The 22,311-nt window shown below is 50.8% G+C and overlaps 3 protein-coding genes across 3 annotated transcripts in view; 2 read left to right on the forward strand and 1 right to left on the reverse strand.

Annotated features, from left to right (window-relative positions):
* Nucleotides 1–22,311, forward strand: part of LOC140119779 (uncharacterized) — a 654,457-nt gene that overhangs the window by 267,422 nt on the left and 364,724 nt on the right. The window lies entirely within an intron of this gene.
* LOC140119822 (uncharacterized) overlaps nucleotides 1–22,311 on the forward strand; it is a 661,039-nt gene that overhangs the window by 186,643 nt on the left and 452,085 nt on the right. The window lies entirely within an intron of this gene.
* LOC140119733 (uncharacterized) overlaps nucleotides 1–22,311 on the reverse strand; it is a 42,776-nt gene that overhangs the window by 3,146 nt on the left and 17,319 nt on the right. Inside the window, exons 7-9 of the mRNA XM_072139089.1 lie at nucleotides 10,339–10,551; nucleotides 9,246–9,303; nucleotides 6,871–7,822 (exon numbers count right to left, since the gene is read on the reverse strand). Of these exons, the coding sequence (XP_071995190.1) occupies nucleotides 6,900–7,822; nucleotides 9,246–9,303; nucleotides 10,339–10,551 (1,194 nt within the window). The 3' untranslated portion in view covers nucleotides 6,871–6,899. The remainder of the gene's footprint in view (nucleotides 1–6,870; nucleotides 7,823–9,245; nucleotides 9,304–10,338; nucleotides 10,552–22,311) is intronic.

Genomic DNA, 22,311 nt, shown 5'->3' on the forward strand with positions numbered 1-22,311 from the left:
CGGTGCGAGGACCATTTGACCAAGGTGACACTACAGTCTGTGGAGACTAAGAGCCCTAAACTCCCAGACTTTCTCTCTGATTTCTCTGATGTATTTTCCAAACCCTGTTTCAGGTCCTCCCTTCTCACAGGGACGTTGATTGCAAGATTGACTTCTCCCTGATGCTAATTTGCCTATGGGCTGAATTTATAACGAGTCACCCTCTGGGGCTGGGTTCTTTTTTGTAGAAAAGAAAGATGGTAGCCTACGACCATGTTAACTAGAAGTTAAACAAGATAACGGTGAAAAACTCTGGACCTCTTCCCCTAACTCCTGATCTCCTCAATCAGGTCTCTGGGGCTCAGGTCTTTTACAAGTTAGATCTCCGGGGGGGCCTGTTCAGATTGTCACGGGTGTGCTCACAATCCGAGACAGATGTGTTCCTCACCTGTCCTGGCTCCTGCTCTCCAGCGGACTGCCGTGCACTCATGTCCCCGCCTTCTATGGCACGCGTGCGTCGGCTGTTGGACATTTAAAGGGAACACCTCCACCTTATAATCCGGCACCTCCCTTCCTGCCTTGCCGGATCTTTGTGCCTACGCCTTAGAGAAAGCTTCCCAGCGATATTCCTGTGTTCCTGTGTGTTCCTTCTGAGTTCCTGTGTGTTTGTGTTCCTATGCTCCTGTGTTCCCGTTCCCATCTGCCTGGACCTCCCTTGCTGACCCCGGATTGGATTTGACCTTGCATGTCTTCTGTCTGCCCTGTCCCTAAACCTGCTAAGATACCTCGACCTCAGCTGCCACCGCGGGCTAGGGCTAGTCGCACTCGTGGAACAACCTGGTGGTAGACCGCTGCAGCAAGACCATCCTGATTTGCGGCGGGCTCTGGTGAAGATGCCACTTAGATTCCGGTCCCGGGTGTCCTCTTCCCATTTGGCCCGCTCTCGCCACCATTGTGGTCCAGCAATCCAGGCAGATAGCTGCACAACACGAACAGCTGGGACAAGTCACCGCCATGCCGCAACAGTTGCTAGCCACCCAGCATCAGCATCTGGTTCCTGAGACTGCTCCTGCGGTGTCTCCCGCTACCCCGGCTAGTCTTCCTGCGCTGAACCCAGGCTATTTCTGTCTATGCCCGACAAGTATGATGGGAATCCCAAGCTCTGCAGAGGCTTTATTACCCAACTCAATTTGTCACAGAGCGATCCAAGGTGGCATTTGTCATTGGTCTCCTCTCCGGGAAAAAGCCCTGGCCGGGGCTACTCCTCTTTGGGACGGAGACGACCTGGTCACGGCTACTCACACTGCATTTCTGGCTGAATTCCGGTCCGTGTTCGAAGAACCTCTGTCCAGTTCTGAACCCTGGCCTCGGAACTCTCCTGGAACGATGCAGCCCTGTCCGCAACCTTCAGGAAAGGTCTTTCTCCTCAAGTCAAGGACGCATTGGCCGCTCGTGACCTGCCGTCTACCCGGAGTGGTATTATTACCTTGGCCACTCGGATTGATGTGCGGTTTAGGGAGCGTACCGAGGAGTCATGTCACAAGCAACACTAAGTCTGTCAATGACGTCTACCTCGCTTGGCTCCTACTTTCCTAATGCCGTTCCAGCCTCCAGGTGGAGTCTATGCAGGTGGAGCTCGGCTGTCATCCCAGGAATGAGCCGGACGACTTCAGGAGAACCTTGGTTTCTAATGTGCCAGCCCGGAACACTTCCTTCGGACTTATCCACTCTGTTCTCAGCATCCGGGAAACACATGCACCTAAGGTTCTTGGGGGAAGCATCCCTAGGGGGGTCTTGCACAAGGAGAGACATTCCTTTCATGTGCTTGCCCGGTGCACGTCTTTAGTTCTTCTGGGCCTTCTGTGGTTGCAGCGCTATGCACCGGTGCTCGAATGGCATATGGGTGAAGTTCTCCGCTGGGGACCAGAATGCCAGTCACGTTGTCTGGAACTGCCTTGTCGCATCTCCACCGTTTCACTTCTACTGTCCTCCAAGCCTCTGGTGGGTCTCCCTGTTCTATATGCGGACTTTGCAGACGTTTTTTCTAAAAAGCAGGCAGAGACTCTGCCGTCACACTGACCCTATGACTCTCCAATAGATTTGATGCTGGGTGCATCTCCTCCACGGGGTCGAGTGTGCCCCTATCTGTTTCTGTTTTATATGCAAGTGTTCGTCCCCTGCCAGAGCAGGGTCTTCTGTGTGTACAAGAAGGATGGTTCTCTCCGTATCGATTACCGCGGTCTCAATAGAGTCAAGGTGAAAAAAAACGCTACCCACTATCCCTAATCACGGAACTGTTTGATCATCTACGTGGTTTTCACCAAGCATGATCTGTGGGGGACAAATAACCTCATCTGCATACATGAAGGTGATGAATGGAAGACCGCCTTGAATACTCGGGATAGGCACTTTGAATATCTTGTAATGCCCTTTGGTCTTTGGAATGCACCAGCGGTGTTCCAGGAGTTTGTCAACGACATATTCAGAGACTTATTTTATACCTGTGTCGTGGTCTACCTGGACGACATCCTGGTTTTCTCTGCGGACATTGAATCCAATCGGGTCCGTGTATGGCTAGTTCTCAGACGACTAAGGGTCAATTGCCTCCCTGCCAAGCTCGAGAAGTCTGCAGTACTTCAGTGGCCGCGTCCTGTGGGTCTACAAGCTACCCAGAAATTCCTAGGCTCTGCCAATTACAACCGGCAGTTTATCCCACCTTTTCCCTCCCTGGTATCTCTCATTGTGGCGCTGACCAAAAAGAATGCCAACCCTAAGCTCTGTCCTCCAGTGGCGGAAGATGCTAAAATTTGCCTTTTCATCTGCTCCCATTGTCAGCCGGCCTGACACTGGGAGACCGTTCCTGGTAGAGGTTGACGCCTCATCCGTTGGTGCTGGAGCTGTTCTCACACAGAAAGGTCCTAAGAGCCGAACTCTCACCTGTTGGTTCTTCTCCAAGACCTTTTCAGCCGGAGAATGGAACTATTCAATTGGTGATTGGGAGCTTCTGGCTATTAAGCTCGCTTTGGAAGAATGGCGTTATCTTCTGGAAGGTGCTCATCATCCAGTCAGTATCTATACAGATCATAAAAACCTCCTGTACCTCCAGACTGCCCAGCATCTCAATCCAAGACAGGTTCGTTGGTCTCTCTTCTTATCCAGTTTCAATTTCCTAATACACTTCCTGCAGAGAAAAATGTTAATGCCGATGCTCTCTCATGCTTTGGATGTTCCTCCTGAACAGCTGGTTCTTGCTGCCCCGGTGGACCTCCGACAACTCCCTCACCGCAAGACTTATGTGTGACGTGGTCTCCAAAAAAGGATCCTGACCTGGGGACATTCCTCTCTTGTGGCTAGGCATCCTGTGGTGCAGCGCTCTGTGGCCCTCATTTCCCAATTCTATTGGTGGCCTGTGGGTTCCTATGTGCCTATTGTGCTCGCAATAAGCCCTCGCGATAAAAACTTGCTGGTCTTCTGTTGCCCTTACCTGTGCCTACCTGCCCATGGTCTCATGTGGCTATGAACTTTATTACGGATCTGCCACCATCATCTGGCAATACCATTATCTGGGTGGTGACTAACAGCTTTTCCAAAATGTCCCATTTTGTCCCTCTACCAGGTTTCCCTTCTGCTCCACGTCTTGCCAGCACATCTTCCGGCATCATGGCCTTCCTCGGCACATTATTTCAGATCAAGGTGTTCAGTTCGTATCCAAGTTCTGGAGGTCTCTGTGTAACCAGCTGCAGGTGAAATTGGACTTTTCTTCCGCCTATCACCCTCAGTCTAGCGGCCAAATAGAGAGGGTGAATTAGACTTTGGCTTGCGACCTCCGCCACTTTGTGTCCGCCCATCAGGAAGACTGGGCTTCTCTTCTGCCGTAGGCGGAGTTCTACAATTCCCTGGACTCCACTTCTGGCGGTTCTGCTCCCATCTTTGTTAATTATGGACTGCATCCACGGCCTCCTCTTCCGTTACCCGTGGCTGCTGATGTTCCTGCTATGGAGGACTTGGTACAAGATCTAAAGGCTATCTGGGAACAAGTCCGTACTTCATGCTCCAAGCTTCTGCTCAAACCAAGCGTCAAGCGGACAAAAAACACAGACCATCTACTGTTTTTGCTCCTGGTGACAGGGTCTGGTTATCCTCCATATACTTCCGGATGAAGATCCCTGGCTACAAATTGGGACCCCGGTTTTTGGGTCCATTTCAAGTTCTCAGTCGCATCAACCCGTTTGTCTACAAATTGCGACTGCCTCATAACATGCGCATACCCAACTCCTTCCACGTTTCTCTCCTCAAGCCAGTCATCTTGAACCGCTTTGCCTGGCAAGTTCCTCATCCTCTGGCGCCACAGCCAGATTTCACCGATGTCTTCGAGGTGAAGGAGATCTTGGAAACTCTGGACCTCTTCCCCTGACTCCTGATCTCCTCAATCAGGTCTCTGGGACTTTTCCAAATTACATTCCGGGGGGCCTACAATTTGGTCCGAATCCAGGAGGGGGACGAGTGGAAAACCGCTTTTAATAAACCCTTGGGGCATTTTGAATACCTGGTCCTGCCTTTTGGTCTGAGTAATGCCCCAGCGGTTTTTCAGGGGTTTATGAATTCTATTTTTTATGACTTGATCAGTGTTTTTATGGTGGTGTATCTTGATGATATTCAGTTTTTTTCCTCAGATCTGGCTGCACACCAGGAGCACCTTTGCCTGGTACTGTCCCACTTACGAAAGAATAACCTTTTCACTAAGTTGGAAAAATGTATTTTTTGTGTACAAAAGGTTTCCTTTCTGGGCTATGTGGTTACTCCCTTGTTCAGATTGTCACAGGTGTGCCCGCGATCCGAGACAGACGTTTTCCTCCGTGTGCCCCTGCTCCAACCGCTGCTCCAGCCCAAAGTGTATTTGGGCTCTATTGATACAGACCGCCAATAGGCTCACTTGCTTGACAAACTCAGAGAGTTGAAATGTTGCATGTATTTCTGATGAAAAGCTCTGCTGTGGGAGTCTGTGGGGGGAATGTATGAATCCACTTTGGCCAGACTAAAATGCCTTGCAGCACATTTATCAAGGGTTTAAGACCTTTTTCTGATAAATGTTCAACCAATGTGGTGTCTACTCCAGGAAAAGGGGGTGCGGCAGGATGGGAAATAGTCTCTGCGCCAAAGTATGAAGAGGGTGCCGACATTGTCGTGCACAGTTTAGACCAACTGAAAGTAATGCTGGAGAGCCATAATTGGCACCAGAATTATCACAGTGATCAATATGGTTCAACACAAGACTAGTGTCACCTAACTCGACATATGAGCAGTAATGAGAACACTTACTAGCTACTTCACAGATTTGAATCGCTGGAATTTGGTCCCTACCAGGATTAGCACAGACCCTGGCTGGGTGCTCTCCCTACTGCTTCTCAAGGTTGTGCCGTGGTGGGAGATCTGCTAATATCGGACGCAGGTGCTTCCTGCTTTACAGACTCCTGCGATTTGATTGGTTCTGTGATGTCGATCACTGTCAATGGCTAGTATGACAGATCGTGTCATGACAGATCCTCCTGCTTTCCAACACCACCATTCTGCATTTGGTGCTGTAGGGAAGAGGAATACTTGTGATTTGTCCTGTAGATGCTGTTATACAAACACTATTACCCCTCCCCATCATTTTTATCGTGTAATGCCCCCATTGTCCACCCCCCCCCCCCGCCACAACCGCACTTATAAGTGCGTTGTGTTAGTAGAAGTAGGAGTAGCGCACGCCGTGTGTGGAGGAATTTGAGGACTTGCTACTAAAACTATAAACCTTATAAAATTCTTAAAAAATAAGCAAATGTAAAAAAAAATATGGATCTATAAAAAAAAAATTGTGGTTTAACTTTTTGTTTAAAAAATAGAACATTTGAAATCTAGAATATTGTAATTTTTTTCACATTTTTCCTAAATTTTTTAATCTTACCACAAAAAACCCTGACCAATCAGCAAAATTATACTACTAATATAAACTACAATGTGTCACGATAAAACAGTCTCCAAATCAGTAAGATAAGTATAAGTGTTAAAAAGTTATTACGATACGAAGAGACTCTGGTCAGATTTAAAAAAAAGGGGCTGAGCCTTAACGTGCAAACTGGCTATAAGTTATATGCCCTCACTTCCCATGATGCTCTGTGTTCTTTCATGAACTGACTTCAGTAAGAAGTAACACAGAGGTAACTAAAATAATTCGGCAAATCCAGGGAGATTTTGAGAAGTGAATCCCCGGATTTCTGCACAGTCTGTACATGCAGGAATATATAGCGCTAGCATGGCATCTTTCATCACATGGAGGAGTATATAATAATTAGTAGCACCAGAAGGGGAATAGTTACATGAAGCTTTGTGCTGTGTGAATACTAAGGCTTCACAGCTTCCCTGTGGTGTAGATAGTGTCTGGGGAGCAGAAGGCGGGGGAGGGGCTGCAGAGAAGGGAGATTGCTACTCAAGATGTGTCATATAGAGAGAGACATAGAAAGTTCTGCCGAATCACATACTAGAATGGAGGAGATAAGGGAAATCTACCTCACTATTCTTTACGGGAGCGTTATGCATCCACTTATCTGCACAGACACAAGGCTCTCCTGCTAGCTACACACAGAGAGCATCATGTGACCTCCGCCTCCCTCCAGAGTGAGCAGGGAGCAACACCTTTCCCTTCCAGCAAACAAAATCCATCTAGTTTCTTGTGTAAATACTCTACGGTCTTTCAAAGATAAGCAGCACCGATAGTGAGGAGGATGGAAAAGAAGCGGCTGGACATAGCTCCTGTGATGTAGAGCAGCTTTACCTTTGTTACCTATTGTTTTGTCAAAATTGTTTTTATTAGAGTTTGCGCTTTAAGATTTCATTTATAAAGAAGATGTTTACACATAAAAATGGGTTTTCCTTTGGAGCTTTCAATGGATCTTCTTTATGTCGGAAACATTTCCTACATTCTGATTCTGAAATCTTCTCCCCTGGTGATTTATCTGATGTCGAACAAGTAGTGATCTGTAGCTGAAACATTTACCACATTCTGAACATGAATATGGCCTCGCCCCTGTGTGAGACCTCTGATGTTGAACAAGTTCTGATTTGCAGATGAAACATTTTCCACATTCTGAACACGAAAACGGCTTCTCCCCTGTGTGAATCTTTTGATGTCGAACAAGCAGTGCTCTGCAGCTGAAACATTTCCCACATTCAGTACATGAAAATGGCTTCTCCCCTGTGTGAGTTTTCAAATGTGCCTTAAGACTTCTTTTATATGAAAAACATTTCCCGCATTCTGAACATGAAAACGGCTTCTCCCCTGTGTGAGTTCTCTGATGTTGAACAAGTTCTGATCTGCAGCTGAAACATTTACCACATTCTGAACATGAAAGCTGATTCTCCCCTGTGTGAGTTCTCTGATGTCGAACAAGTTCTGATTTGAAGTTGAAACATTTACTGCATTCTGAACATGAAAACGGCTTCTCCCCTGTGTGAGTTCTCTGATGTCGAACAAGTCTTGACTTGCAGGGGAAACATTTCCCACAAAATGAACATGGAAATGACATCTCCGTTGTGTGAACCTTCTGATGCTCATCAAGTATTGACTTCTGGATGAAACATTTCCCACATTTTGAACATTGAAATGGCTTCTCCCCTGTATGAATCCACTGATGAATAAGAAGATATGAATTGTTGGGAAAATATTTCCCACATTCTGAACAAGAAAAGGGCGTTTCCCTTGTAAGAAACTTTTCATGTTGTCCTGTTTTGCCAACTTCTGATTCATTATCGTCCACTTCATGGCAGGAAGATGAAGGAAGAGGTGGATGGACACTATTCCTCTGGTCTTCACCCGAAAAGAAACAACAATACAAAATAATGTATATCAGTACAACAGCTAAGACGTGTATCAGCGTACAGCCGACAGATCAGAGGCCGGTATAGACATATGTACTACAACATGTGACTGATGATTTCACGTGACCATTAGACCCATCAAACCTCCAAAACTACAGGTCCAGCCATGATGGTAACACGATCAGGGGCAGATGACACCTTGGTCCTTGGTTTCTTTCCAAAATATTTGAAAGGAAATCTACTTATGGAAAGATTCCCCATAGTAGTGTCCCTGTCCGGGCAGCAGCTGCATCCCATTTTTCCCTAATTCTTGGATTGATCTGCTGCCGAAATATGCGAATTAATTTCAAAGGCTACAGGGGACGTGGAGTAGCCTCAGACAGCTCCAGGGGTGAAGGCTACTCCGCAACCCCAGCAGCCACTACAGACCCGGCCCTACACGTGCTTCATCCTGTTCTTCTGGCACAGAAGAATGAAAGCCCTCAGGCAGCAGATGTGTCACCGGCCGTGGAACAGGAGCTACTGCGCTTGCGCTGAGCTCAATTGCTGCTGCAGATGCGCTAGAAGAAAGGGCTGGAGTGTGTAAAGGCGGGTTTGTTGTCTACAGAGGGCGTGGAGTAGTCTGTGTCCCCAGTAGCCTCTAAAATTAATCCATATATATTTGAGGATTAAACTTACTTTCAGGAGCAGCAGCAGCTAAGAATTAGTGAAAAAAGGAATGCGGCTGCGGCCCGGATAGGGAATCTTTTTTCCAAAAGTCGATTCCTTATGGTATCAACAAGTGGAAGTAAATAATGGAATATTTGATAACCAAGTTGATAACCTGGTGCCTTCACCACCCCAGTGCAAAAATTATTTCCCTGTCATCTCCTCCCTATCCAACAATCCAAAATGTCCAAGATACTCCATGCTGAGGACCACATCTGGCAGAAAATAATCTCCAGGTCATACTTATCACTTGATAACTTATCTACATCTCCACCATTAAAGTATTTGGCCACTTTTCAATAAATCTCTCCGGTGAGAGCCTCAGCCTTTCCCTGTTCTGAGCGCGGTGCACCCTGCATATATACACAGCTTCAGTCTCTGCTCCAGGTTGTCCATGTGACGTCACGCCCTCTCTATAACAGTCCATCCGAAATAACAGAGACAGCAAGAGGGAGGGAGCAGGATGAGTCATTCCTACTGCTACAGCTCCACCTATTCTCCAGAGTATAAAAAAGCATCGAGGTTCTGCAAACAGGACAAAAGTAAGTAGCAGGACTGCTGAATCAATTAATGAACATTCAGGGATTATCTACAAGGCAGTAAAGACAATTTATGTAAAATAGTGGCTAATCCCTTTAAGATGTAATCCTCTCCTGCAATGTATAAGGGAAGAATAAACCACAAGATACATGAAAGGCTCTTACCCTCCTCTGTCACTGATGAGGGGATTTCCTCTCCGCTCCTCCTTCCACCAGAAGTTTCCTGTAAAAGATAAGGTAAGTGCCAATGTGTCTTAGAGGTAGAAGGGTCTCCTCCAGTTATGATTACACAGGATCAATATCATTATCCAGAATCCCTACACATTAACATAAAGATTTTTGGAATTTTGCTGCATTAAATGATTTTAGTTGATCCTGGGTGACATCACTGCTTTCATAATAAAACACCTTCATTTTCATTTGTGTGTAAAGAAGAAAATAGAAACACTTAAAAAAGTCACATAGAAAAAATGAGAATTATTCTTTCATCAAAAATGTCAAAAAGACGACAGAAACAAGTCTATGTGATTAATAACATTCATAAAACACAGCAGCATAGAGCGGGACGTTGTGCACTGGAGACGTTTTGTCCCAAGGTCCCAGAAGTGGGTTTGATTGTTATATTCTTAGTCTGGGACAGTGGTGGCAAACCTTTTATAGAGCAAGTGCCCAAACTACAACAAAAACCCACTTATTTATTTCAAAGTGCCAACATGGCAATTTAAGAAATAACTTATTGCTTACTGCTTTGTCAGAGCTTTTAATCTCATTGGTGTCCCGAGGACATTATTACAGTAGAAAGAGGATACATTCAGATTATTATTGTAGTTTCCCTCCAGGGTCCATGTACAGGAAGAATTGCAGGGCCCATGGCAGGAGCTCAAATTATAATCCAGCTCTGTCCACATCTTCTTACTCTTTCTGCAGTCCCAGCCAAGGATGTACTGAGTGCACAATGTCCTGTGTAGCCTGGGACTCCAGGAGGAGGCCATGGGTCCAGTCTAATGAACTCTAAGCTGAGGACCTGGGTGCCCACAGAAAGGGCTCTGAGTGCCACCTGTGGCACCCGTGCCATAGGTTCGCCACCACTGGTCTAGGATATATATTTGGGTAACTCGCAGTGTAGAAGAAGGGACCATCTGAGGCTCAACCTGTCACACTCATCAGTGACCACATAGACACACTGTCCTCTGAAGGTAAGTAGAAGCTCCATAACATCAATCTATAGAGGGTTTACAGGAATCTCAGCTCCATCTACCTGATGATCCAGTGGGACATTCTCCGCTGGTTCCTCTTTAATATATCGGGAATCTCCAGGACTGGGACATCTCTCTGGTTCCTCTTTAATATCTCGGGAATCTCCAGGACTGGGACATCTCTCTGGTTCCTCTTTAATATCTTGGGAATCTCCAGGACTGGGACATCTCTCTGGTGGATTTCTCTGACTGGATCCATCTATAGGAAATATACACAGTGACTGATACATTGTCTATATGTGATGATGAGATTATGGAGGAGTCTAGGTGACCTCACACCTGCTCTGTCCTCTACGAGGGCGGCTCAATAAGTCCCCGTGTTTGACAACAGAGAGGGTTCCTGAGGGAAGTTGGTGTTATCATCGTGTGCTGCCATCTATCAAACAACGGCAAAACAAATTGCAGACTGATTGATTAGGAAGTTTGGATTTGGCAGCCATTTGAGTAAGACGTGTTTGGGGATTTTCGCTAAGATGGAATAAGAGCAGTATCGTTCAGTAATTCGCATTTTGTTTTTGGATCAGGAAAAAATGTGAGGAGATAAAAGCAAAAGTTGGATGCTGTTTATGGGGACACTTCGCCATCTATGACCACAGTTAGATATTGGTTCAACAAATTTAAATGTGGACGATCATCCAATTTTGATGAGGAGCGACCAGGACGCCTGGCAGACGTGGTTACCGAGGAAATCATTCAAAAAGTCCACGGCACGATATTCGCTGATCGACGAGTGAAAGTGTGCGAAGTAGCAGAGGCCGTAGGTGCGTCGACAGGAACGGTAATTAATATTTTACATGATAAGTTGGCGATGAAAAAATTGACAGCTCGATGGGTGCCGGGATTGCTCACGGTGGACAACAAGCTGGTAACTGCTAAGCAGTGTTTGGAGCAATTTAAGCGAGATCCGAAGGAGTTTTTGCGTCGAGTTGTCACCGTTGATGAAACCTGGATTCATCATTACACACCAGAAACTAAGCAACAATAAGAACAATGGATTTCTACCAGTGAATCTGCTCCAAATAAGGCAAAAACAGTCCCATCAGCCGGAAAGGTCAAGGCAACGATTTTTTCGGGATGCGAACAGCATCATCCTCATGGATTTTTTAGGAAAAAGGAGGAACGATCACTGGACCATACTACAGTGAATTATTGGATGGCTTCGACAAAAAGTTGAAGGAGACACGGCCGCATTTTGCGAAAAAGAAGGTGGTCACGATAACGCACCAGCACATTCATCCGGAGTTGTCGCCGCCAAACTGCATGAATTGCGTTATGAATCGCTGCTGCACCCACCGTAGTGACCCGATTCTGCTCCCTGCGACTTTTTCTTGTTCCCTAACATGAAAAAATGGCTCGAGGGAAAAAATTTTTAAGCTCAAACGAGGAAGTCATCGGCGAGACAGAGATGTATTTTGGAGAGTTCGGCAAATCCTATTTTTTTGAGGGGTAAAAAAAATGGCAAGAACGTTGGGAGAAGTGTATCTTTGTAAAAGGGGACTATTTTGAAAAAACGGGGTCTTCATTTCTAACACAAGTACTTACTGAATCGCCCCCGAATAATCAGGAAGGTCTCCTCTTACCTGGTGATGTGAGGGGCTGGTGGTCCTCCATCATGATGTCCTTGTACTGGTCCTTGTGTCCTTCTATATACTCCCACTCCTCCATGGAGAAATAGACAGTGACGTCCTGACACCTTATAGGAACCTGACACCCACAATGACACAGTCATCACCCAGGCCCCTCCCTTGTGTTATTGTACAATGTCCCAGCATTCCCGGCAGCGCTCACCTCTCCGCTCAGCAGCTCAGTGATCCTGGAGGTAAGTTCTAGGATCTTCTGCTCATGTATCAGTGAATGAGGTGGAGGCTCGGTGATGGGGCTCTGGGTCCATCCTCCTGACACACGGGGGGTCACACACTCACCAGACGACTTCTTCACTACTGTGTAATCCTGTGTATGGGGAGACACTGATCACTACATAGATCCTAAGAATACTTCACCTCTCCAGTCATTTCCCGCTGTTATTCCTAGAGATAAGAGCCGTGTCCTGGGAGACTCTCACCTCTCCGGTTATCAAGGAGATCATCTCTATGGTAATGTCTAATATCCTCACATCCATGTAGTCTCTGCCATTGTCCATTCTTAGGCAGCCATTCTCTGTCATGATGTCCTTGTACAGATCCTTGTGTCCTTCTATATACTCCCACTCCTCCATGGAGAAATAGACAGTGACGTCCTGACACCTTATAGGAACCTGACACACACAATGACACAGTCATCACCCAGACACCTCCCTTGTGTTATTGTACAATCTCCCCAGCTTCATGACCCTCTATCTCTGACCTGGAGGCCACTTGCAGATTTATCAATCTGTTGTGTTAAAGTTTTTTAAATATCCTTTGATGATTACTGCTGGATGTATAAAATGCTGTGAATTTTCTGTTTCATGCATAACATCATGTCTGACGAAGAGAACTAGTATTCTCCTAAGCTTCTTCATCAAATATACTCAGTTAGCCTCAAAAAGGTATCGCCTGGTTTTTTCACTCTTCTTCTGCTCTCCATAGCTAACACCGTACAAATCTACACTAGTGTATAATGTCCCAGCATTCCCGGCAGCGCTCACCTCTCCGCTCAGCAGCTCAGTGATCCTGGAGGTAAGTTCTAGGATCTTCTGCTCATGTATCAGTGAATGAGGTGGAGGCTCGGTGATGGGGCTCTGGGTCCATCCTCCTGACACACGGGGGGTCACACACTCACCAGACGACTTCTTCACTACTGTGTAATCCTGTGTATGGGGAGACACTGATCACTACATAGATCCTAAGAATCCTTCACCTCTCCAGTCATTTCCCGCTGTTATTCCTAGAGATAAGAGCCGTGTCCTGGGAGACTCTCACCTCTCCGGTTATCAAGGAGATCATCTCCAGGGTGAGCTCCAGGATCCTGGCAGATATGTAGTTGCTGTCTGTCTCCATCCTCGTTGGGTCTCTGATGGAAAGGATCGTTGTCATATTTATAACAAACCTGAGAAAAACAAGTATGAAATGATCTAGTAGCCAGTATATTACATATAGTATAATCCTATATCAGCATCTAGGTGTAATGTTTCTGACCACATTACATCATATCCCACCTACACAGCTTCATCACCGGTCACTGCTGGGTCTCTCTCCATGTACAGAGGCCGGTGGTGCACATCAGACACCGGTAACGCACTACACATCCCGGATTACTGCAATCTAATCCGTAGTCCCTGTCCCATATCTCCCAGTCACCTCCTCTGATCACTTACCTCTTATCTCCTCCACTCTATCCCCTAGTCATGTGACCCTGGGAGTGTACGGGCAGCGAATTTTGATATATTTAGCATTTATTTATGAAAAAAAGGTGAACTTGGTAAGTTTTAAAATTAGTTTTTTTTTAAAATTCTAATTCTCCTGTTTTTCAAACTGATCGTCTTCCTACCAAAAATAGTTACTAAATAACATTTCCCATATCTCAGCTTTACACCGCAGCCTTGTGTCTTGGCTCGCAGGCTTGTGTCTCGGCTCGCAGCCTTGTGTCTCGGCTCGCAGCCTTGTGACTCGGCTCGCAGCCTTGTGACTCGGCTCGCAGCCTTGTGACTCGGCTCGCAGCCTTGTGACTCGGCTCGCAGCCTTGTGACTCGGCTCGCAGCCTTGTGTCTCGGCTCTCAGCTCTGGCTCTCAGCTTTTAGCTTTGGCTCTCAGCTTGTGTCTCGGCTCTCAGCTCTGGCTCTTAGCTCCCATATTTTAGCTCTGGCTCTCAGCTTGTGTCTCGGCTCTCAGCTCTGGCTCTCGGCTCTGGCTCTTAGCTCTCAGCTTTTAGCTTTGGCTCTCGGCTCTCAGCCTTGTGTCTCGGCTCTCAGCCTTGTGTCTCGGCTCTCAGCCTTGTGTCTCGGCTCTCAGCCTTGTGTCTCGGCTCTCAGCCTTGTGTCTCGGCTCTCAGCCTTGTGTCTCGGCTCTCAGCCTTGTGTCCCGGCTCTCAGCCTTGTGTCCCGGCTCTCAGCCTTGTGTCCCGGCTCTCAGCCTTGTTTCTCGGCTCTCAGCTCTGGCTCTCGGCTCTGGCTCTTAGCTCTCAGCTTTTAGCTTTGGCTCTCGGCTCTCAGCCTTGTGTCTCGGCTCTCAGCCTTGTGTCTCGGCTCTCAGCCTTGTGTCTCGGCTCTCGGCCTTGTGTCTCGGCTCGCGGCCTTGTGTCTCGGCTCGCGGCCTTGTGACTCGGCTCGCAGCCTTGTGACTCGGCTCGCAGCCTTGTGACTCGGCTCGCAGCCTTGTGACTCGGCTCGCAGCCTTGTGACTCGGCTCGCAGCCTTGTGACTCGGCTCGCAGCCTTGTGACTCGGCTCGCAGCCTTGTGACTCGGCTCGCAGCCTTGTGACTCGGCTCGCAGCCTTGTGACTCGGCTCGCAGCCTTGTGACTCGGCTCGCAGCCTTGTGTCTCGGCTCTCAGCTCTGGCTCTCAGCTTTTAGCTTTGGCTCTCAGCTTGTGTCTCGGCTCTCAGCTCTGGCTCTTAGCTCCCATATTTTAGCTCTGGCTCTCAGCTTGTGTCTCGGCTCTCAGCTCTGGCTCTCGGCTCTGGCACTTAGCTCTCAGCTTTTAGCTTTGGCTCTCGGCTCTCAGCCTTGTGTCTCGGCTCTCAGCCTTGTGTCTCGGCTCTCAGCCTTGTGTCTCGGCTCTCAGCCTTGTGTCTCGGCTCTCAGCCTTGTGTCTCGGCTCTCAGCCTTGTGTCCCGGCTCTCAGCCTTGTGTCTCGGCTCTCAGCCTTGTGTCTCGGCTCTCAGCCTTGTGTCTCGGCTCTCAGCCTTGTGTCTCGGCTCTCAGCCTTGTGTCTCGGCTCTCAGCCTTGTGTCCCGGCTCTCAGCCTTGTGTCCCGGCTCTCAGCCTTGTGTCCCGGCTCTCAGCCTTGTGTCCCGGCTCTCAGCCTTGTTTCTCGGCTCTCAGCTCTGGCTCTCGGCTCTGGCTCTTAGCTCTCAGCTTTTAGCTTTGGCTCTCGCCTTGTGTCTCGGCTCTCAGCCTTGTGTCTCGGCTCTCAGCCTTGTGTCTCGGCTCTCAGCCTTGTGTCTCGGCTCTCAGCCTTGTGTCTCGGCTCTCAGCCTTGTGTCTCGGCTCTCAGCCTTGTGTCTCGGCTCTCAGCCTTGTGTCTCGGCTCTCAGCCTTGTGTCTCGGCTCTCAGCTTTTAGCTTTGGCTCTCGCCTTGTGTCTCGGCTCTCAGCCTTGTGTCTCGGCTCTCAGCCTTGTGTCTCGGCTCTCAGCCTTGTGTCTCGGCTCTCAGCCTTGTGTCTCGGCTCTCAGCCTTGTGTCTCGGCTCTCAGCCTTGTGTCTCGGCTCTCAGCCTTGTGTCTCGGCTCTCAGCCTTGTGTCTCGGCTCTCAGCTTTTAGCTTTGGCTCTCGCCTTGTGTCTCGGCTCTCAGCCTTGTGTCTCGGCTCTCAGCCTTGTGTCTCGGCTCGCAGCCTTGTGTCTCGGCTCGCAGCCTTGTGTCTCGGCTCGCAGCCTTGTGTCTCGGCTCGCAGCCTTGTGTCTCGGCTCGCAGCCTTGTGTCTCGGCTCGCAGCCTTGTGTCTCGGCTCGCAGCCTTGTGTCTCGGCTCTCAGCCTTGTGTCTCGGCTCTCAGCCTTGTGTCTCGGCTCTCAGCCTTGTGTCTCGGCTCGCAGCCTTGTGACTCGGCTCGCAGCCTTGTGACTCGGCTCGCAGCTCTGGCTCTCAGCTTTTAGCTTTGGCTCTCAGCTTGTGTCTCGGCTCTCAGCTCTGGCTCCCGGCTCTGGCTCTTAGCTCTCAGCTTTTAGCTTTGGCTCTCGCCTTGTGTCTCGGCTCTCAGACTTGTGTCTCGGCTCTCAGCCTTGTGTCTCGGCTCGCAGCCTTGTGACTCGGCTCGCAGCCTTGTGACTCGGCTCGCAGCCTTGTGACTCGGCTCGCAGCCTTGTGACTCGGCTCGCAGCCTTGTGACTCGGCTCGCAGCCTTGTGTCTCGGCTCTCAGCTCTGGCTCTCAGCTTTTAGCTTTGGCTCTCAGCTTGTGTCTCGGCTCTCAGCTCTGGCTCTTAGCTCCCATATTTTAGCTCTGGCTCTCAGCTTGTGTCTCGGCTCTCAGCTCTGGCTCTCGGCTCTGGCACTTAGCTCTCAGCTTTTAGCTTTGGCTCTCGGCTCTCAGCCTTGTGTCTCGGCTCTCAGCCTTGTGTCTCGGCTCTCAGCCTTGTGTCTCGGCTCTCAGCCTTGTGTCTCGGCTCTCAGCCTTGTGTCTCGGCTCTCAGCCTTGTGTCTCGGCTCTCAGCCTTGTGTCTCGGCTCTCAGCCTTGTGTCTCGGCTCTCAGCCTTGTGTCTCGGCTCTCAGCCTTGTGTCTCGGCTCTCAGCCTTGTGTCTCGGCTCTCAGCCTTGTGTCCCGGCTCTCAGCCTTGTGTCCCGGCTCTCAGCCTTGTGTCCCGGCTCTCAGCCTTGTGTCCCGGCTCTCAGCCTTGTTTCTCGGCTCTCAGCTCTGGCTCTCGGCTCTGGCTCTTAGCTCTCAGCTTTTAGCTTTGGCTCTCGCCTTGTGTCTCGGCTCTCAGCCTTGTGTCTCGGCTCTCAGCCTTGTGTCTCGGCTCTCAGCCTTGTGTCTCGGCTCTCAGCCTTGTGTCTCGGCTCTCAGCCTTGTGTCTCGGCTCTCAGCCTTGTGTCTCGGCTCTCAGCTCTGGCTCTCGGCTCTGGCTCTTAGCTCTCAGCTTTTAGCTTTGGCTCTCGCCTTGTGTCTCGGCTCTCAGCCTTGTGTCTCGGCTCTCAGCCTTGTGTCTCGGCTCTCAGCCTTGTGTCTCGGCTCTCAGCCTTGTGTCTCGGCTCTCAGCCTTGTGTCTCGGCTCTCAGCCTTGTGTCTCGGCTCGCAGCCTTGTGTCTCGGCTCGCAGCCTTGTGTCTCGGCTCGCAGCCTTGTGTCTCGGCTCGCAGCCTTGTGTCTCGGCTCTCAGCCTTGTGTCTCGGCTCTCAGCCTTGTGTCTCGGCTCTCAGCCTTGTGTCTCGGCTCGCAGCCTTGTGACTCGGCTCGCAGCCTTGTGACTCGGCTCGCAGCTCTGGCTCTCAGCTTTTAGCTTTGGCTCTCAGCTTGTGTCTCGGCTCTCAGCTCTGGCTCTCGGCTCTGGCTCTTAGCTCTCAGCTTTTAGCTTTGGCTCTCGCCTTGTGTCTCGGCTCTCAGCCTTGTGTCTCGGCTCTCAGCCTTGTGTCTCGGCTCTCAGCCTTGTGTCTCGGCTCTCAGCCTTGTGTCTCGGCTCTCAGCCTTGTGTCTCGGCTCTCAGCCTTGTGTCTCGGCTCTCAGCCTTGTGTCTCGGCTCTCAGCCTTGTGTCTCGGCTCGCAGCCTTGTGTCTCGGCTCGCAGCCTTGTGTCTCGGCTCGCAGCCTTGTGTCTCGGCTCGCAGCCTTGTGTCTCGGCTCGCAGCCTTGTGTCTCGGCTCGCAGCCTTGTGTCTCGGCTCGCAGCCTTGTGTCTCGGCTCGCAGCCTTGTGTCTCGGCTCGCAGCCTTGTGACTCGGCTCGCAGCCTTGTGACTCGGCTCGCAGCCTTGTGACTCGGCTCGCAGCCTTGTGACTCGGCTCGCAGCCTTGTGACTCGGCTCGCAGCCTTGTGACTCGGCTCTCAGCTCTGGCTCTCAGCTTTTAGCTCTGGCTCTCAGCTTGTGTCTCGGCTCTCAGCTCTGGCTCTCGGCTCTGGCTCTTAGCTCTCAGCTTTTAGCTTTGGCTCTCGCCTTGTGTCTCGGCTCTCAGCCTTGTGTCTCGGCTCTCAGCCTTGTGTCTCGGCTCTCAGCCTTGTGTCTCGGCTCTCAGCCTTGTGTCTCGGCTCTCAGCCTTGTGTCTCGGCTCTCAGCCTTGTGTCTCGGCTCTCAGCCTTGTGTCTCGGCTCTCAGCTCTGGCTCTCAGCTCTGGCTCTCGGCTTTTAGCTTTGGCTATCAGCTCTGGCTCTCAGCTCTGTATCTCAGCTTTGTATCGAAGACATTTTATTAGTGTCCTTTTATTTGATTATGACACTAGAAAGATCACGAATAGAGCAGCGTTCTCTGTCTCTCACATTTTCAAGAAAATTTTAGATTAAATTATTTTAGAGCACGGTCACACGGTGCCTTTTGGTTGCGTTTTCATTACGTTTTGAAACTAATTACATTACTATTAATATTCGCATTTACAAAAAGCAGCGTAAGCAACGTTAACGCATGCGTTAACAAAGCATTAACAGAACGCAAATGTAAATGCAAATGTTAACAGTTATGTAACAAGGCAAATCACCTCATCTCAGTTTTTGTAATGCGTTTCAAAACGCAATGAAAACGCCACCACAACGCACCGTGTGACCGCGCCCTTTGGGACCACTTCATTTCTATAGGGGTTTTTGGAAGTTCTGTTACTAGAAACCCCTCACATCTCCCCCCATTCTATTAACTTCTCTCCTCAAACTATTCAAAACAGCAGGAAGCTTGTTAACCCTTTATGTATTTTACAGAAATTCAAACAAGGTTTGATTTGGAATTTACTAATATTTATCATTAATCCATCCATTTAGCCTTAAAATTTACCCACATTAACTGAATAAAAGTGGAAAATGCATCTAAGAAAATATTGTGCAGTTTTTTCAGAGTAAGACGACCCCCCCACATGTGGATATAACCCACTGTCTGGGCACATGGCGGACGCCCCACATGTGGATGTAACCTTCTGTCTGGGCACATGGCGGACCCCCCCACATGTGGATGTAACCCGCTGTCTGGACACATGGCGGACCCCCCACATGTGGATGTAACCTGCTGTCAGGGCACATGGCGGACCCCCCACATGTGGATGTAACCCGCTGTCTGGGCACATGGCGGACCCCCCCACATGTGGAAGTAACCCACTGTCTGGGCACATGGCGGACCCCCCACATGTGGATGTAACCCGCTGTCTGGGCACATGGCGGACCCCCATATGTGGATGTAACCCGCTGTCTGGGGACATGGCGGACCCCCCACATGTGGATGTAACCCGCTGTCAGGGCACATGGCGGACCCCCCACATGTGGATGTAACCCGCTGTCAGGGCACATGGCGGACGCCCCACATGTAGATGTAACCCGCTGTCAGTGCACATGGCGGACGCCCCACATATGGATATAACACGCTGTCTGGGCACATGGCGGACGCCCCACATGTAGATGTAACCCGCTGTCAGGGCACATGGCGGACGCCCCACATATGGATGTAACCCACTGTCTGGGCACATGGCGGACCCCCCCACATGTGGATGTAACCCGCTGTCAGGGCACATGGCGGACGCCCCACATATGGATATAACACGCTGTCTGGGCACATGGCGGACGCCCCACATGTAGATGTAACCCGCTGTCAGGGCACATGGCGGACGCCCCACATATGGATGTAACCCACTGTCTGGGCACATGGCGGACCCCCCCACATGTGGATGTAACCCGCTGTCAGGGCACATGGCAGACGCCCCACATATGGATGGACCCCCCTGTCTGGGCACATGGCGAAGTGCGTAAGGGGAGGAGCCATTGAGCTTTTTTAGGGCAGAATAGTTTTCAGATGCCCGGACGTTTGTAGTTTTTATCTCCCCAAACTTATACATAATACTATCTGTACTCCTACCCCCACCCCATGGTGTGGCCCCTGTTCTATATCCCCCTCACATTATGGCCTCCTGTCCTCCATTCTCCTCCTACTGCAGCCCTCTGTCCTCCAGCCTCGTCCTGTCTTTCAGCCTCCTCCTCCTGTGGCCCCCTTTCCTCCAGCCTCCTCCTCTTGTGGCCTTCTGTCATACAGCCTCCTCCTCCTGTGGCCACCTGTCCTCCATTCTCCTCCTACTGTAGCCCCCTGTCCTCCAGCCTTCTCCTGTAGCCTCCTGTTCTTCAGCCTCCTGCTGTAACCTCCACTCCCCTCCAGCCTCTTTCTGCCCTCCTTCCTCCTCCTCCTGTGGCCTTCTGTCCTCCAGCCTTCTCCTCCTGTGGCCTTCTGTCCTCCAGCCTCCTCCTCCTCCTGTGGCCTTCTGTCCTCCAGCCTCCTCCTCATATGGCCTCCTGTCCTCCAGCCTCCTCCTCATATGGCCTCCTGTCCTCCAGCCTCCTCCTCATATGGCCTCCTGTCCTCCAGCCTCCTCCTCCTGTGGCCTTCTGTCCTCCAGCCTCCTCCTCATATGGCCTCCTGTCCTCCAGCCTCCTCCTCATATGGCCTCCTGTCCTCCAGCCTCCTCCTGTGGCCTTCTGTCCTCCAGCCTCCTCCTTCTGTGGCCTTCTGTCCTCTAGCCTCCTCCTCATATGGCCTCCTGTCCTCCAACCTCCTCATGTTGCCTCCTGCCCTCCAGCCTCCTCCTCCTGTAGCCGTCTGCCCTCCACGCTTCTCCTCCTCTAGCCTTCTGCCCTCCAGGCTCCTCCTCCAACGGTGGCCTCCTGCCCTCCAGCCTCCTTCTGCCCTCCAGCCTCCTCCTCCTGTGGCCTTCTGCCGTCCAGCCTGCTCCTCCTTTTGTGACCTCCTGCCCTCCAGCCTGCTCCACAGGTGGCCTCCTGCCCTCCAGCCTCCTCCACAGGTGGCCTCCTGCCCTCCAGCCTCCTCCACAGGTGGCCTCCTGCCCTCCAGCCTCCTCCACAGGTGGCCTCCTGCCCTCCAGCCTCCTCCACAGGTGGCCTCCTGCCCTCCAGCCTCCTCCACAAGTGGCCTCCTGCCCTCCAGCCTCCTCCACAGGTGGCCTCCTGCCCTACAGCCTCCTCCACAGGTGGCCTCCTGCCCTACAGCCTCCTCCACAGGTGGCCTCCTGCCCTCCAGCCTCCTCCACAGGTGGCCTCCTGCCCTCCAGCCTCCTCCACAGGTGGCCTCCTGCCCTCCAGCCTCCTCCACAGGTGGCCTTCTGCCCTCCAGCCTCCTCCATAGGTGGCCCCAGCCCTCTTTTCTTCTCTTCCTGTGGCCCCTGCCCTCTATTCTTCTCTTCCTGTGGCCCCTGCCCTCTATTCTTCTCTTCCTGTGGCCCCTGCCCTCTATTCTTCTCTTCCTGTGGCCCCGGCCCTCTATCCTTTTCTTCCTGTGGCCCAGCCCTCTGTCCTTTTCTTCCTGTGGCCCAGCCCTCTATCCTTCTCTTCCTGTGGCCCCTGCCCTCTATACTTCTCTTTCTGTGGCCCGACCCTCTATACTTCTCTTCCTGTGGCCCCAACCCTTTATCCTTCTCTTCCTGTGGCCCCTGCCCTCTATTCTTCTCTTCCTGTGGCCCCTGCCCTCTATTCTTCTCTTCCTGTGTTCCCTGCCCTCTATTCTTCTCTTCCTGTGGCCCCGGCCCTCTGTCCTTCTCTTCCTGTGGCCCCAGCCCTTTATCCTTCTCTTCCTGTGGCCCCTGCCCTCTGTCCTTCTCTTCCTGTGGCCCCTGCCCTCTATACTTCTCTTCCTGTGGCCCCTGCCCTCTATCCTTCTCTTCCTGTGGCCCCTGCCCTCTATTCTTCTCTTCCTGTGGCCCCAGCCCTTTATCCTTCTCTTCCTGTGGCCCCTGCCCTCTATACTTCTCTTCCTGTGGCCCCTGCCCTCTATCGTCCTCTTCCTGTGGCCCCTGCCCTCTGTCCTTCTCTCCCTGTGGCCCCTGCCCTCTATACTTCTCTTCCTGTGGCCCCTGCCCTCTATTCTTCTCTTCCTGTGGCCCCTGCCCTCTATTCTTCTCTTCCTGTGTTCCCTGCCCTCTATTCTTCTCTTCCTGTGGCCCCGGCCCTCTGTCCTTCTCTTCCTGTGGCCCCAGCCCTTTATCCTTCTCTTCCTGTGGCCCCTGCCCTCTGTCCTTCTCTTCCTGTGGCCCCTGCCCTCTATACTTCTCTTCCTGTGGCCCCTGCCCTCTATCCTTCTCTTCCTGTGGCCCCTGCCCTCTATTCTTCTCTTCCTGTGGCCCCAGCCCTTTATCCTTCTCTTCCTGTGGCCCCTGCCCTCTATACTTCTCTTCCTGTGGCCCCTGCCCTCTATCGTCCTCTTCCTGTGGCCCCTGCCCTC

This window comes from Engystomops pustulosus, chromosome 2 (genome assembly GCF_040894005.1).
Source record: "Engystomops pustulosus chromosome 2, aEngPut4.maternal, whole genome shotgun sequence".
In the NCBI taxonomy this organism is placed as follows: Eukaryota; Metazoa; Chordata; class Amphibia; order Anura; family Leptodactylidae; genus Engystomops; species Engystomops pustulosus.